Below are 14136 nucleotides of genomic sequence, written 5' to 3'. Positions count from 1 at the left end.
TGAGAGAATGCGTTTAGGTTATACAGGCGACTTTTAACGAATATTTGTAAGTTAGCAAAATTGACACTTGGAAACTTTTTTCAGCAAAAACTAGGCAATGTTATCCTATGGAAGGAAATTCAAGTTGCAGGTAAAGTAGGTTCTCGTTACTTTTGTAATCCAGTGCTGTTCTCCTAGGTTCAGTAGTGGGACATCTATCTAAAACAGGTAAGTAATTACGTTTTCACAGTTGGTACGATTTTTAAAGAATATTTGTACTTTGCAAAAATCGACACTTAGAAGAAATTTCGCAAACAGTCAATGGTTTCCTATGGAAGAAAATTGGGTTAGTGGTAAGTACTTTTCAGGGTCAGTGCTGGGCACCAAGATCCAGCACTGGGAACTCTCCTAATTGCAGGTCAGTATTTTCGTTTTCGTTACTCGGTTGATTTTAGGTGAATATTTTAAGTTTTAGAAACTCACCACTTTCAGAAGAAACCAGCCAATGTTACCCTATGGAAGAAAATTGGGTTATCGGCTTTTGGGTAAGTACTCGACTGGCAGAGTTGAGGTTCTGAGCATAGACTCTGGGGTCTCCCAGGGTCAGGTAAGTACAGTTGTTCACCCTCAGCGGCACAGGGGCAGCTGGGTGCAGTGTGAGGTAGGCCCAATGTAATCCTATGGGAGGCAGGGGGGCCCGTGGTTGGTGGCTGCTGGCTAGCGGGCCACGCGGCTGTGGGAGCATGGCTCCTGGTCACTTGCTCAGGGCAAACGGGGAAGTAGCTTAGAGTAGAAGTTACACTGCCAGGGCGGCTGGGTGCAGGGTGCTTTTGAGCCGTCTGGCGTTCAATGGAGAAACTCAAGAACGAATAAAGGCTGCAAGCTCGGGGACAAAGATACTTCTGGTTCGACCACCACTTCGAAAGGTAAGTTGGGTAGTTGGAGGATAAGTAGGTACCCAGGAGCGGGGCACAGGGGGCCGCAGTTCGCTGAGTTCAGGGGTGCCTTTTGGTGTCTGGATATCTTACCCTCTGATGAACGTGGTTGGGGGTGTGTGAGAAAGTGCCATCTTTCTTGCATGGTATGCCCTCACTTTATGCTGAATGTACTGTGTGCCCTGGACTCCTGCCAATCAGGTGCCCAGACCCTATGTTCCTTCCCTAAAACCCTCAAACCCAAATTGGCAAACCCTGGCCACACGTCAGCTCCTGGTAAATGGCACCCAGGGCCTTGTGACCAGGGAAGGCCTCTAAGGGGTGCAGCACTCATTGTGCCACCCTTAGAGGCCCTGTACCCTAACACACACACACTGCCTTGCAGGCTGAGTGTCTGGGTACAAGACAAAACAAAGAGTCGACATGGCACACATCCCTGTGTGCCATGCCCACCACCTACACTGCCCTGGCATACATCAGCCACCCCTCTAGCTGGGTGTCCTATGCCAGTGGTGTGGGCACAGGTGCATGAGCCCTGTGCCCCTACAGTACCCAGGTCCATTCCTGGGCACTGTAAGCGCGGTGTTGCCATTTAAGAGTACATGGTGCTGAGAGCTCGCCAATCACGAACTCCACTGCACCATAATGGCAACACTGAAGACTGAAGTTTGGTATCAAACTTCTCAGCACATTAAACCCGCACTGTTGCCAGTGTGGGATTTAATGTACAAAGCACCACACAAGGCATCTTCGAGATGGTCCCTGAAACCTAACCTACAATCCACGTCTGGTCTGAGAGGCCGCCACACAGCAGACATGTTGCTGGACCCCTGGGTAGGAGAGCCCCCGCTCTCCTGGGCCTGCAACAATGCACATCTTGGGCGAGGTGCTAGGTCTCCTCCCCCAGGATGGACAGGGGGAAGCTTCAAAGGCCGCCTCTGAGCTTCCCCAGGCCACTTTCTGCCCCCACTCTGGCGGGATGCCTGGCCGGAAACCCCAAATAGGGACAGGGGATGTGCCAGCCTGCCAACCCCACCCCTCAGGTGGGAGAGACTAGGTGAAGCACATCTCCGGGCCCTCGCCATCTTGAAGATGGGAGTGCCTGCCCAATCAGGACTAGGCTACTGCCCCCCTCCCACAGGAGAGTGGCAGAATAGGGGGTGTACCCACCCCAGGACAGGGACCCATTGGTCCCTGCCCTTTGCCTACCTGTAACGCCCCTAAATCTAGTATTTAGGGGCACCCTGAACCTTCCTTCCTTAGATTCCAGATTCCGTAAAACAAAGCAGAGCAAGAAGAAAGAAGACCTGCCGTGCAGCTGCTAAGAAGAGGAAGACACCAGCTGCTTTGGCCCCAGCCCCACCGGCCTGTCGACCCTCGAACCTGCTCCTGCTACATCCCGGCGCACCTTGTGGCCATCAACCTCACAAACCCCGGAGGACCTGGCTATCTTTTGGCTCGAAGCACCTAGGACTCCCACGAGCAGAGGCTCTGCTCAAAACCAGCTTCTAACCCCTGGCATCAGCCCGAAACCGCGAACCCTTCACACTCTGCACCCTCCAAGGCTGGCCTGTGCCGGAGTAAACAAAGACCCCGAGGACGTCCCCCCGGCGACTGTGACCTCGAATCAGGCACCCAAGGACTCACCTCGACGCTCCTGACAACGCCTGCAGCCTCAGAACCAGGTACCCCCCCCAACCGCGATCAACAGATTTCCCAACACCAAAAGGCACCCCGGCGCCCTGCGGCCCCCTGTACCCAGCTCCTGGGTACCTACCTATCCTCCAACTACCCAACTTACCTCTCAAAGTGGTGGTGGCACCTAAAGAATCTTCGTCCCCGAGCTTGCAGCCTTTTTTCAACCAGGAGCTTTCCCACTGAAATCCATTGAGCGCCCGAAGGCTCAAAAGCACCCTGCACCCAGCCGCCCGAGTGGCCCTGGCAGTGTAACCTCTACACATTTCTACTTCCCCATTTGCCCTGAGCAAGTGACCAGGAGCCCAGCTCCCACAGCCATGTGGCCTGCTAGTCAGCAGCCAACAACCAAGGCCCCCCTGCCTCCCATAGGATAACATTGGGCCTAACTCACTCTGCACCCGGCTGCCCCTGTGCCGCTGGGGGTGTAACAACTGTACTTGCCTGACCCTGGGAGACCCTTGAGTCTGTGCCCAGAACCTTAACTCTGCCAGTACTTACCCAAAAGCTGATAACCCAATTTTCCTCCAAAGGGTAACATTGACTGGTTTCTTCTGAAATTTCGTCTAGTTGTGGAGTTTCTAAAACTTAAAATTGTCACCAAAAATCAACCGAGTAACGAAAACGAAAATACTCCCCTGCTATTAGGAGAGAGAGATTCCAGTGCTGAATCTTGGTGCCCAGCACTGACCCTGAAAAATATTCACAGCCGTACCTACCATTAACCCAATTTTCTCCCATAGGGAATCATTGACTGTTTTTCTATGAAATTTCTTCTAAGTGTCCACTTTTAAAATAGCTAAATATTGCCTAAAAATTACAACAGTAACTAAAACGAATTTACTCACTTGTTTCCAAGACCTGTCCCAGGACTGAATCTAGGATCCAGGACTGAATCTAGGATCCAGTCCTGGAGTTACAAAAGTAATCCTGAAAGTGATCTATTGCAAATAACTTAAAACGTCTGAGCTCAATGCATTATTGTTTGAAATTGTGTTGCCTATTGCAACAACCTGTAACTATCTACAAAAGTCAATTGCATATTGCAAAAGTATTTAACTAAAGCATCTCATTCTGAGAAAGTATATTTAAATACCTATTGTTGGTTCTAAAATAAAACAGATATATTTTTTTTTATATAAACCATTGGCCTAGAGTTCAGTTATTGAGTGTGTGAGACCATTTGCTGACTGTGTGCAACAAATGCTTTACACTGTCCTCTGATACTGCCTTACTGCTCGACCAAGCTACCACTTTAGAGAGTAAGGTCATATCTAACTTTAGCCTCTGCCAAACTTCTGGGGACTGTGGACTCTGTACACACTCCTACCTATTTGGTAACAGTATATACAGATCCACTTTCTCACGGGGGGGGCCTGGTTCTGAGGCGGCAGGCGTCGGGAGCGTCGAGGTGGGTCCTTGGGTGCCAGATTCAGGGTCAGTCGCAGGGGGGACGTCCTCGCGGTCTTTGTCCACTCCAGCACATGCCAGGCTTGGCGGGTGCAGAGTGTGCAGGGTTCGCGGTTCCCGGCTTATGCCATGGGTCAGTTACTTGCTTTGAGAAGTGCCACTACTCTTGGGAGTCCCAGATGCTCAGTCAAAAGGTAGCCAGGTCCTCCGGTGTTTGTGAGGTTGCTGGCCACAAGAGGTGCCGGGATGTACCAGGAGCAGGTTCTAGCGTCGACGGGCCGGTAGGGGCGTTACAGGTAGGTAAAGGGCAGGGACCACTGGGTCCCTGCCCTGGGGTGGGTACACCCCCTATCCTGTCCCTCTCCTGTGGGAGGAGGGGCAGTGGCCTAGTCCTGATTGGGCAGTGCTCCCCATCTTCAAGATGGCGAGAGCCCGAAGATGTGCTTCAGCTTGCCTCCCCCACCTGAGGGGTGGGGTTGGCAGAGGCTGGCACACCCCCTGTCCTTCCTTGGGGTTTCCGGCCAGTCTTCCCACCAGAGTGGAGGTTTAGAACCGGTAGGGGCCAGTTGCTGAGTACAGCAAGTGGGCTGGAGAAGCTCACAAAGGCGGCATGCCTTTGAAGCTTCCCCCTGCCCATCCTGGGGGAGGAGACCTAGCGCACCGCCTAGGATGTGCATTGTTGCTGGCCCAGGAGAGCGGGGGCTCTCCACCCAGGGGGTCCAGCAACATGTCTGCTGTGTGGCAGCCTAGGCAGCCTCCCAGACCAGATGTGGATTGTAGGTTAGGTTTCAGGGGGCATCTCTAAGATGCCCTCTGTGGTGCTTGGTACATTAAATCCCACACTGGCATCAGTGTGGGTTTAATGTGCTGAGAAGTTTGATACCAAACTTTTCAGTCTTCAGTGTTGCCATTATGGTGCTGTGGAGTTCGTGTTTGACGAGCTCTCAGCACTATATACTCTTAAATGGCAGCACTGCACTTACAGTGCCCAGGAATGGACCTGGGTACTGTAGGGGCACAGGGCTCCTGCCTCTGTGCCCACACCACTGGCATAGGGCACCCAGCTAGAGGGGTGGCTGATGTATTCCAGGACAGTGTAGGTTGTGGGCATGGGACACGGGGATGTGTGCCATGTCGACTCTTTGTTTTGCCTTGTACCCAGACACTCAGCCTGCAAGGGCAGTGTGGTTGTGTTAGTTTACAGGGCCTCTAACGGTGGCACAATAAGTGCGGCAGCCCTTAGAGGCCTTCCCTGGTCACAAGGTCCTGGGTACCTAGGGTACCATTTCCCAGTGGCTGACATGTGGCCAGGGTTTGCCAATTTGGGATTTTAGGTTTTAGGGAAGGAACATAGACCCTGGGCACCTGATTGGCAGGAGTCCAGGGCACACTCAGTCAAAGTACATTCAGCAATTCAGCAAAAAGTGGGGGCATAACATGCAAGAAAGATGGCACTTTTGTCACATGCAGCCGGCGCAGTAACCCACCGAGCTATTTCACTTCCGAAGAAGAGATGCACCCGGGTTATAGCAGACACAGCACTCAGTACACTAGTGTAAATGCAATAGGTTTCGCAGTTAAACTTTTTTTATAGCAATTTCCATATTAAAATGCATTTTATTTGTTTTACAAAAGAGGAAAAAAATGTCATTTACAATGTCAATAGCTCAAAATGTCGGTGCGAGACCTATTGCATTGTAAATGCTTGTTTCCTCTTCTATCCTTCCGAAATAAATAACTGACTAACCTATCCACCACGTAACTTACTTTTATGTTTCGCTATACTAATTCAACACTAATCCTCTATGGGTCCCGGAGTAGCGTGATACTCGCCGAAAAAACACTGACGCCTCGTCCGGGCTAGTAAGCGCTATATAAATGCAATTACAATACAATTTTGGTGGTACTAGCTATTCGTGGAACTAATCTGGGTTTTTCCGGTTAGCTTGTTTGTTCGGCTGGTTACGTGCCACCCCACCTGTGATCTGTCAATCGGTCACATATCTAGGTCGCAGGTCCTTCCTGACAATGTATTTCTTACCTTCGGATAATGGAGAGGTCATCTCGGACGATTTCGACATCAGTGACTTGATCTCGTTTTTGAATATACATGTATTGTCACGTAAATGGGCATCCATATTAACATTCCCCTCTCTAGTTGAATCTTAACTATATCAGTTATCCAACTCTTTGACCGTCACATTGTTGGGGGGGCTTCACGTGTTTAGTTTCATTTACTACTACAACTTTATTTATTTGCGTTCTACCCAATTTTATTTTTTACAGCAGTAAACCCCCAATTGTAGAGGCCCACACAAACCGTACAAGAATGAGACCCGACAGGGTGTACACAGTCCCGCAAACCACTGGGTAAGCCAGGCAAACCAGCCTTCATACCATTCCTGCTTTGGGGCACCTTCTTCCTTGCGTATGCCCGTTTGCAATCGTTGCAGTGTCTTCCTGGAAAGAGTGGGTGTCCAGTTATCCATGTCATTGCCTGGGATTAAAGTACAGCAGGACAAACCAATCTTGGCACACACCCCTCCATCCATTGCGGTCATTAAGTTAAATATCTATCGGTGTTGCATCACCATGAGGTGGATGGCTCCGTTCTGCCTTGATTGCGTTTAGACCGAGCTCAGTACTGTTAATTTTCAGCAGCTCCCACCTGGTTATCTGTAACCCGCAGCGTTTGCTTCATTCAAGATGAAGAAGGGTACAGATCCTCCTGCATTAATTTGTGTCAGTAAACTGTCTCAATTCTTTGGGAATGTCCTTGTACTGAGCTCAACCATAATAATTTTCTTGAGTAATGTAGTAGAGTTGTTTTTTCAGCAGATGTTCGTACAACTCTGACAGATCTTTCCAGGGATGACCAGGGTAGGAATGTGTATGGTCATGAGGGTGGTAAGGCCACACCATCCAGGGACTAGCTGAGCCTATGCAAATTCCCTACTCTGCCAATACAGATCCATCAGCATGGAGGTGCTCAGTTGCAGGTTCGGTGTCTGCAGTATTGCTATACAGTTCTCATTCATGCTAAGTGGAATCATTTCTTTGCCTCTGAAATGCAAGGAATTCAGTGTAGGTTTCCGTGCAATTTGGGGTTGCCCCTTCCAACCATGTGAACCTATATATCTCAGTGCCCCATATTTCCTAACAGGGGTGATCTAAGCTGGAATTTAACCCGCTGATACCTGGTGCAGTGACTTTGCTACCTCCAAGAATCTCCTTCGAGAGCCCCGGGCCCAAATAGTGTCGTCTCCTATGGTTCCACACCTGTGCATGCTATCTAGCTTGTTTTGAATCTCTGTAGACTTGGTGTAAAGGTATAGTGCTGTGGGACTTATCTAGTCACGTTTACTACTACTGCTCTATGGGGTTCTACGTTCTTTGGGGGCTAGCTCTTGAGATAAATCCCATCTGTGCCTACTGCTTGTGGTATCAGTGAGCATACATAGCATGACCTAGCTGTCTGGACGCCCACAGCGGTCCTGTACTGATTCCAGGTGCTGTGTAAGTGCGTTGTGTAGTGCGTGTGGAATACTAGCGCTGGGTGATCTTGTCTAATCAGCTGCTTGTTATAGTCTTCATCAGTCCTCTAGTCTCCTAACTTCATTATTTGTGCGCAGATGTAATTTTATTGATGCGGGTGTGTCTTTTGACCTACCCATGTGCGGGGCGATGTAGAAGGGGTGGATCACAATTCCGAGTTTATTATAGCTCACACAGAGCTCTCGGTTCACGTGTCGGCCGCTCTAGTTCTGGCATGCAGTGTTCAGTGTGGTTCTCCCTAGTGACGCCAGGTGTCCTTGTCACTCCTTTTTCCTAGAGACTTCTGGGCTGGTTCAGTTTTGTTTTTTTGCAGGTCTTTTGGCGCTTCCCTAGATCTTAATGTGATTTGCTGCCTCTACTGTTCCAGAGGGGGCTGTGGAGTTGCTCAGTAGCTCCTGTGATGCTGTTGTGCCAGTGTCTGAAATTGAGCCTGTGGATGGTTCCCGAACAGTGTGTTAGGTTTTGTGAGGTGGCTAATCACTACGCCAGGTGGTGGGATGTTATTTCTGGTTCTCGTGCAAGGAGCTGTGATGGATAATTGCGGACTTCCTCCCTCCTGGCACACACACTCCCTAGGATCCAGGATATTTCAGCCTACCTCCTGTGGCCAGGGGCTTCTAACCGGTGATATGCTACCCTCATTGTCTGGAAGTACATGACCCGGTGGACAGGTTTTGGCCGCTTGGAAAATTCTGAGGAGAGGAGGCAACATTTCACTGATGTGAGGGTCCGGTGCAAGTCCAGAACTTCACCGGTCGCCAAAAGGTTTTGGACTGAGAGCTGGTGGTTTTGGTGACCGCCCTCCCCTGCCTTACCATGCGTTGCCTTTCAATCTGTCGGATTATTTGCATAGACTTTGGGGGATCCCATTATCTCAAGTGCGCGGGAAACCTGGCTCCCGACACTGAAAAATATCCTCAGTTTGGAAGAAAAATGGGGCCTCCATTGGCCTGGGGGGAGTTAAAGGCGGTCTGGACCCCATACCATGAGGAAATCTTGTTTCTGGGATGTAGTCAGAGAATGGGTCCCTTTTGATCTTGTAATAGGAATCCATCCCAACTAGACTGTGATGAGGGGACTTGGGTGCCTGTTTCTCTGTGGTGGTCGGTGTAGCAGCTCTGCCCCCTCATCAGACTCCCAAGGGCTTAATGATTGTGGTGCGCAGCACATAGTGGCAGGCAACCACATCTGCACCATCTCTTTATGCCTGAAAGTGCTGTGCTGGTGATTGGGGCTAAGCTATCTCACGGGTGCTCTGGCTGTTGCTGCCATTGCACCTGTGCCCTTTGGCCCTGCTTCCCACCCAGTCTGTGTCTGTGTGTCCGGAGGCATGCGTGTTGCAGTACCAACTCCCTTCCCCACTACATACCCTGTTGGTTATCCGTGTTCTTGCTCTTTTGGCTGCTTCAGCGAGGAGATGGTGTGTGCGACATGTCCACAGCCGGCCTAAGCTGCTTAGTTAAAAAAATAAAATCCCTAGGTATTGTATGACTGCCTCCTGTGAAGGGAGTCTGATTGGCTGACACTGTCCTTGCCTGAATGCATGCAGTGCGGGAATGTTTTACTAGTCTGGGGGGAGCATGTTATGTCTCTGTTGCCTGCAAACTGAATGGACATTTCTAACTTGGTCATTAGGTCCTGTCCTAAGATGTAAGATTAGGATGAGATAGTACCTGTCCCTCATCCTGTTCCCCTAGCTCCAACTAGAGGGGTTCTGTGATGGGGACCCCTGCAACTGTACACAAAGACTCCCTGTATAGTTGCAGTGTACTCTGATAAATTGGACTGCCCCTTCCCATAGGCACTATGTTGTTGGCCTGAGTCTCATAGGAAATCTGGCTTCCACAACTGGCTGGTTCGTGTATTCCATTGCCGGAGTGGCTGGGATGGCAGGCATCAGAGGGAACACCTCTGCTCCCTTACACGGTGGGGAGAGGTGCGGATGCCTTATTGTCGTGTTCTGAGACTGGATTGTGAGTCTTGGCCACCTCAAAGATGGCCTACAGTTCTAGCAGTGCATCTCTTCTAGCTTTCTTTTATGGTACATAGTCCGAATGTGTGTTCTTGCGTGTACTTTTATGTTAGTGTCGAAGTCCCCCAGCCAGGAGGACGTGTATGCCTCAGTGCGTGTCTGCCATTCACAGCAAAACATATCTAGTTTTTAGCTGGTGTGGGTAACCTAGTTTGCACGTGGTTTAGAGTGACTCTGATTAGTGGGTAACTTTACAAGGGAACAGTATACTCAAACTTCTTGGATCACAATAATCATAAATTTCTCATTTGATCGTGGGGAAATATGTACACCGGATTACGCCTGCAATAACTACTTACTACAAGCTCACCTTTGGACAAACGTGCATTGAAAACTGACTTTTCACAATACCAAAACCACAATGCATGTGAAGGATCACAACCTGAAAGAAAGGGCAATGGTTAAATTCAAAGCACTGAACTTGTAGCAGTGGAATAGCCGATATGGAACAACAGTTTGCGCAAATGGCGACTTCTTCATACTTTCATTAAGTCCCTAACAAGACAAAACCAAATTCAACCCAAAACACAGTTGCAATAATTTATCAGCAGCACCACATGAAGAATATCCAAAACATGGTGAATGTAACATCTGAACACTAAGAAAATGAATAGAGGAAGCAGTAGAAACTGACAGAAAAGAGTGGCTGTAAAATAAAAACAAGCTCTGGCATAGCCAATAGGTCTCGCCTTTGGGACCTTCTAAGTAGCCACGCAACAGTGGCATAACTAAATCCTTCTAAGGTCCCAAAAGCGAGACCTTTTGGCTATGCCAAACGGCCGCGAAAGTGATCGCTATCAAACATCAATGCACTGTAGCTCTAGGCTGGCCTGGTAGCACTTTTTGGAGCCCTCTCAAAAAGTCTCACCCGACCAGCGCATGCGCTGGGTCAGGCGAGACCTAATAAAAAAAAGAATTAAAAAAGCCCATGCTGCCCGAAGAAGAGAGGAGATTTTATGCTGTGCACTGGACTAAGTGAGCCCGATATTGACAGACTAACTGCTTTGGGACAGAGATAGCAACAATTTACATGAAGAAGGAACAACTCAACAACCACCTGCCCTCCTTGGCCAAGCACAAGCTACGCCTAATCTCTAAGATCCAAATTTTCCCTAAAGTCCGAATTACACCCTGTCGCACCCAGTGGTCCAAGCGAATAACACTTCTCACTTTTTTCAGATGATGCCAGTGTTAAGAAGCCTTCAGACTAAAAAATAAGATCGAGGTGTTGGCCCTATATCACACCTAGGGCCTTCACATACCTTCTGTTATATGATCAAAGTTCCAAGCGGTGAGGCCCTGTATCACACCCAGGAGAAGCGTACCTACTGTGTCACGGCTAGCGGTCCAAGCGACAAACAACTTTCACCTTCCCTAGCTCATTGGCTATTGAAAAAAGGTGACCTCCGAGGGATCGTCTTCGAGGCCACCTTGTGACTTCAGTTTGGAGGCATGACGTGTGAATATCAGATTTCTGTTCATGGCAGACAACTCAGTTTAACATTTTACACTTCTTCCTAGTTTGCCATAGACCAAATGCTGGGACTAAGGATCAGATGTAAACTTATCCACAGACTGTGGCTTCAGGACAGACCTCCGCCTCGCGGATTCAGCACAAGTTTCAAAATAACTGCACCGTCTGCTCACCTTCCATGCTGTACAGATGTGAATCTGTTTGGGCAGCGTACTTTTCCTTCAACTGCAGTCTGGCTCGAAGAACCAATCTTTCCTATCGGACTCGCCTAATGTTGCTGGAATATGAATTTACCTTGAGAAAAACAAAAGACAGGGTGTTTGGCAAAACAGGAACAGTTCGGAGTGCTCTGAGGACTGTCAACATAAATTCGTTCTAAGTGCATTTCTATACAATCTTTGGAGCATCGTAAAACTATTTCGATCTTATTTTAGAGAAAGGATTGCAGGCCTAGTCATGGGGTTGTAAATCGGGCTACCAGTTAGTGAATGCAGGTAGGTCTTGATCTTGCAAGGGACACAATGAGGGCCAGTGGGTGAAGTGTTCTGATGTCCGGTATGGGGAGCATGTGATCACTGCGTGTACTATTTGTTGTGCTCTGATTGACCAAGTGTTCCTAACTTCATGTGGCATATAACTTTTATTTTGGGAACCTGGCACCCCTCCACCCACGTGCTTTATTTGGACCAACCTTATCTGCCGGGCTGATCTGGGTTTTTCCCGTTTTTGCATGGTTACTTACCACTCCACCCACTGTGATCTTTTGATCAGTATCCTCATGCCAAGGTCGCAGGGCCTGTCTGATAATGTATTCCTTACTCTGAGTTGATAGGGAGGGCATTTTGGAAGATTTCGACAAGTGACTTGATTTCGTTTTTGGTTATACATGTATTGTCGCATAAATTGACATCAATGCAGCACAACCTAAATGAAAAGATTTTTTGCCATCTCATTCATGCTGAAGTACAGCAGTCTGTATTTTTCATTTAGCTTTTTTGCTCATGTGTCTCTTTAGTTTGTGAACTCCATGTGAATTAATATATTGATGCATAACCCCTAATTCTTTCTCCTCCTTTTGGTTTCAGGTTGCCACAATGTCTTTCCCACCACATATGAACCGACCTCCAATGGGAATTCCAACTTTACCTCCTGGGATTCCACCGCCTCAATTTCCTGGTTTCCCTCCTCCTGTACCTCCTGGTAAGTTTGTAAATTGCACGCCTAAAAAATGTTTCTTTTTGTAATTGTATTTGTATGTGCACCAGTGTACACATTTGTATATCGCCGCATACCATCTTTTTTTAGTTCTAGAGTCACTCTTGAGAGTTAATGTGATTTGCAAAAGTGTGATTAATCTGGAACACTATTCTTTCTTAAGCAGTATTGAAGATACATTCATAGGTGTATATGGTAACTTTAAACAGTGTTCAGTACACTAGTTCCAGGTCTTGCTACCTCATGAGCATTTGAGGTGGATGTGATCTCAACAAACCCTGATTGTTTAAGTTTGACAGGCATACTCGTTGGCCCTTGTGAGAAAGTGTCATCTTTCATGCATGGTATGCGCCCACTTTTTGCTGAATTGCTGAATGTACTTTGAGTGTGTCCTGGGCTCCTGCCAACCAGGTACCCCGGGCCTATGTTCCTTCCCTAAAAACTGTGCTGAAACCTAAACCCAAATTGGCAAACCCTGGCCACATGTCAGCCCCTGGTAAATGGTACACTAGGTACCCAGGGCCTTGTGACCAGGGAAGGCCCCTAATGGGCTGCAGCACTTATTGTGCCACTCTTGCAGGCCCTGTACCCTGACACACACACACACACTGCCCTTGCAGGCTGAGTGTCTGGGTACAGAACAAAACTGAGTCAGCATGGCACACATCCCTGTGTGCCATGCCCACAACACACACTGCCCTGGCATACATCAGCCACCCCTCTAGCTGGGTGCCCTATGCCAGTTGTGTGGGTGCAGGTGCATGAGCCCTGTGCCCCTACAGTACCCTGGTCCATTCCTGGGCACTGTAAGTGCAGCGTTCCAATGTAGGAGTATATGGTGCTGGGAGATCGTCAACACAAACTCCACAGCACCATGATGGCTCCACTGAAGACTGAAGTTTGGTATCAAACTTCTCAGCACATTAAACCCGCACTGATGCCAGTGTGGGATTTTAATGTACAATGCTCAACAGAGGGCATCTTAGAGATGCCCCCTGAACCTAACCTACAGTCCACGTCTTGTCTGAGGGACTACCTAGGCTGCCACGCAGCAGACATGTTGCTGGACCCCTGGGTAGAGAGCCATCCGCTCTCCTGGACCTGCAACAATGCACATCCTGGGCGAGGTGCTAGGTCTCCACCCCCAGGATGGGCAGGGGAATCTTCAAAGGCATGCCTCCTTTGTGGGCTTCTCCAGGCCACTTGCTGTACTCAGCAACTGGCCCCTACCGGTTCTAAACCCCCACTCTGGTGGTAAGACTGGCCGGAAACCCCAAGGAAGGAAAGGGGGTGTGCCAGCCTCTGCCAACCCCACCCCTCAGGTGGGGGAGGCGAGGTGAAGCACATCTCCGGGCTCTCCATCTTGACGATGGGGAGCCCTGCCCAATAAGGACTAGGCCACTGCCCCCCTCCCACAGGAGAGTGGCAGGGACCCAGTGGTCCCTGCCCTTTACCTACCTGTAACGCCCCTAAATTTAGTATTTAGGGGCACCCTGAACCTGCCTTCCTTAGATCCGGATTCCGAAACAGCAAAGAAGATCAAGAGACAAGACCTGCCGTGCAGCTGCTCACAAGAGGAAGACACCAACTGCTTTGGCCCCAGCCCTACCGGCCTGTCGACCCTCGAACCTGATCCTGCTAAACTCCGGCATCTCCAGTGGCCAGCAACCTCACTAACCCCGGAGGTCCTGGCTACCTTATGACATTAAGCAACTGGAACTCCTACAAGCAGTGGTACTGCTCAAAGCAAGTAACTGACCCCAGGCATCAGCCAGGAACCGCAAACCCTGCACACTCTGTTCACTCCTGCACAGGCCAGGCTTGGCGGGTGCGAAGACGTC

The 14136-nt window shown here is 49.3% G+C and overlaps 1 protein-coding gene across 16 annotated transcripts in view; it reads left to right on the top strand.

The window, feature by feature from the left end:
* Nucleotides 1-14136, top strand: part of RBM25 (RNA binding motif protein 25) — a 341694-nt gene that overhangs the window by 15532 nt on the left and 312026 nt on the right. For 15 of the 16 annotated variants that reach the window (XM_085627262.1, XM_085627263.1, XM_085627259.1 and 12 more), the window contains one exon: nucleotides 12166-12280. In XM_085627262.1, coding sequence (XP_085483388.1) covers nucleotides 12166-12280 — 115 coding nt within the window. Of the gene's footprint in view, nucleotides 1-6311; nucleotides 6390-12165; nucleotides 12281-14136 lie in introns of those variants that run through there. The other variant, XM_085627261.1, reaches the window with a different exon arrangement.

The sequence above is a fragment of the Triturus cristatus genome, chromosome 9 (genome assembly GCF_964204655.1).
Source record: "Triturus cristatus chromosome 9, aTriCri1.1, whole genome shotgun sequence".
Taxonomy (NCBI): domain Eukaryota; kingdom Metazoa; phylum Chordata; class Amphibia; order Caudata; family Salamandridae; genus Triturus; species Triturus cristatus.
Note: the sequence above shows the minus strand (reverse complement) of the source record. Positions and strands in the feature narration are given on the sequence as shown.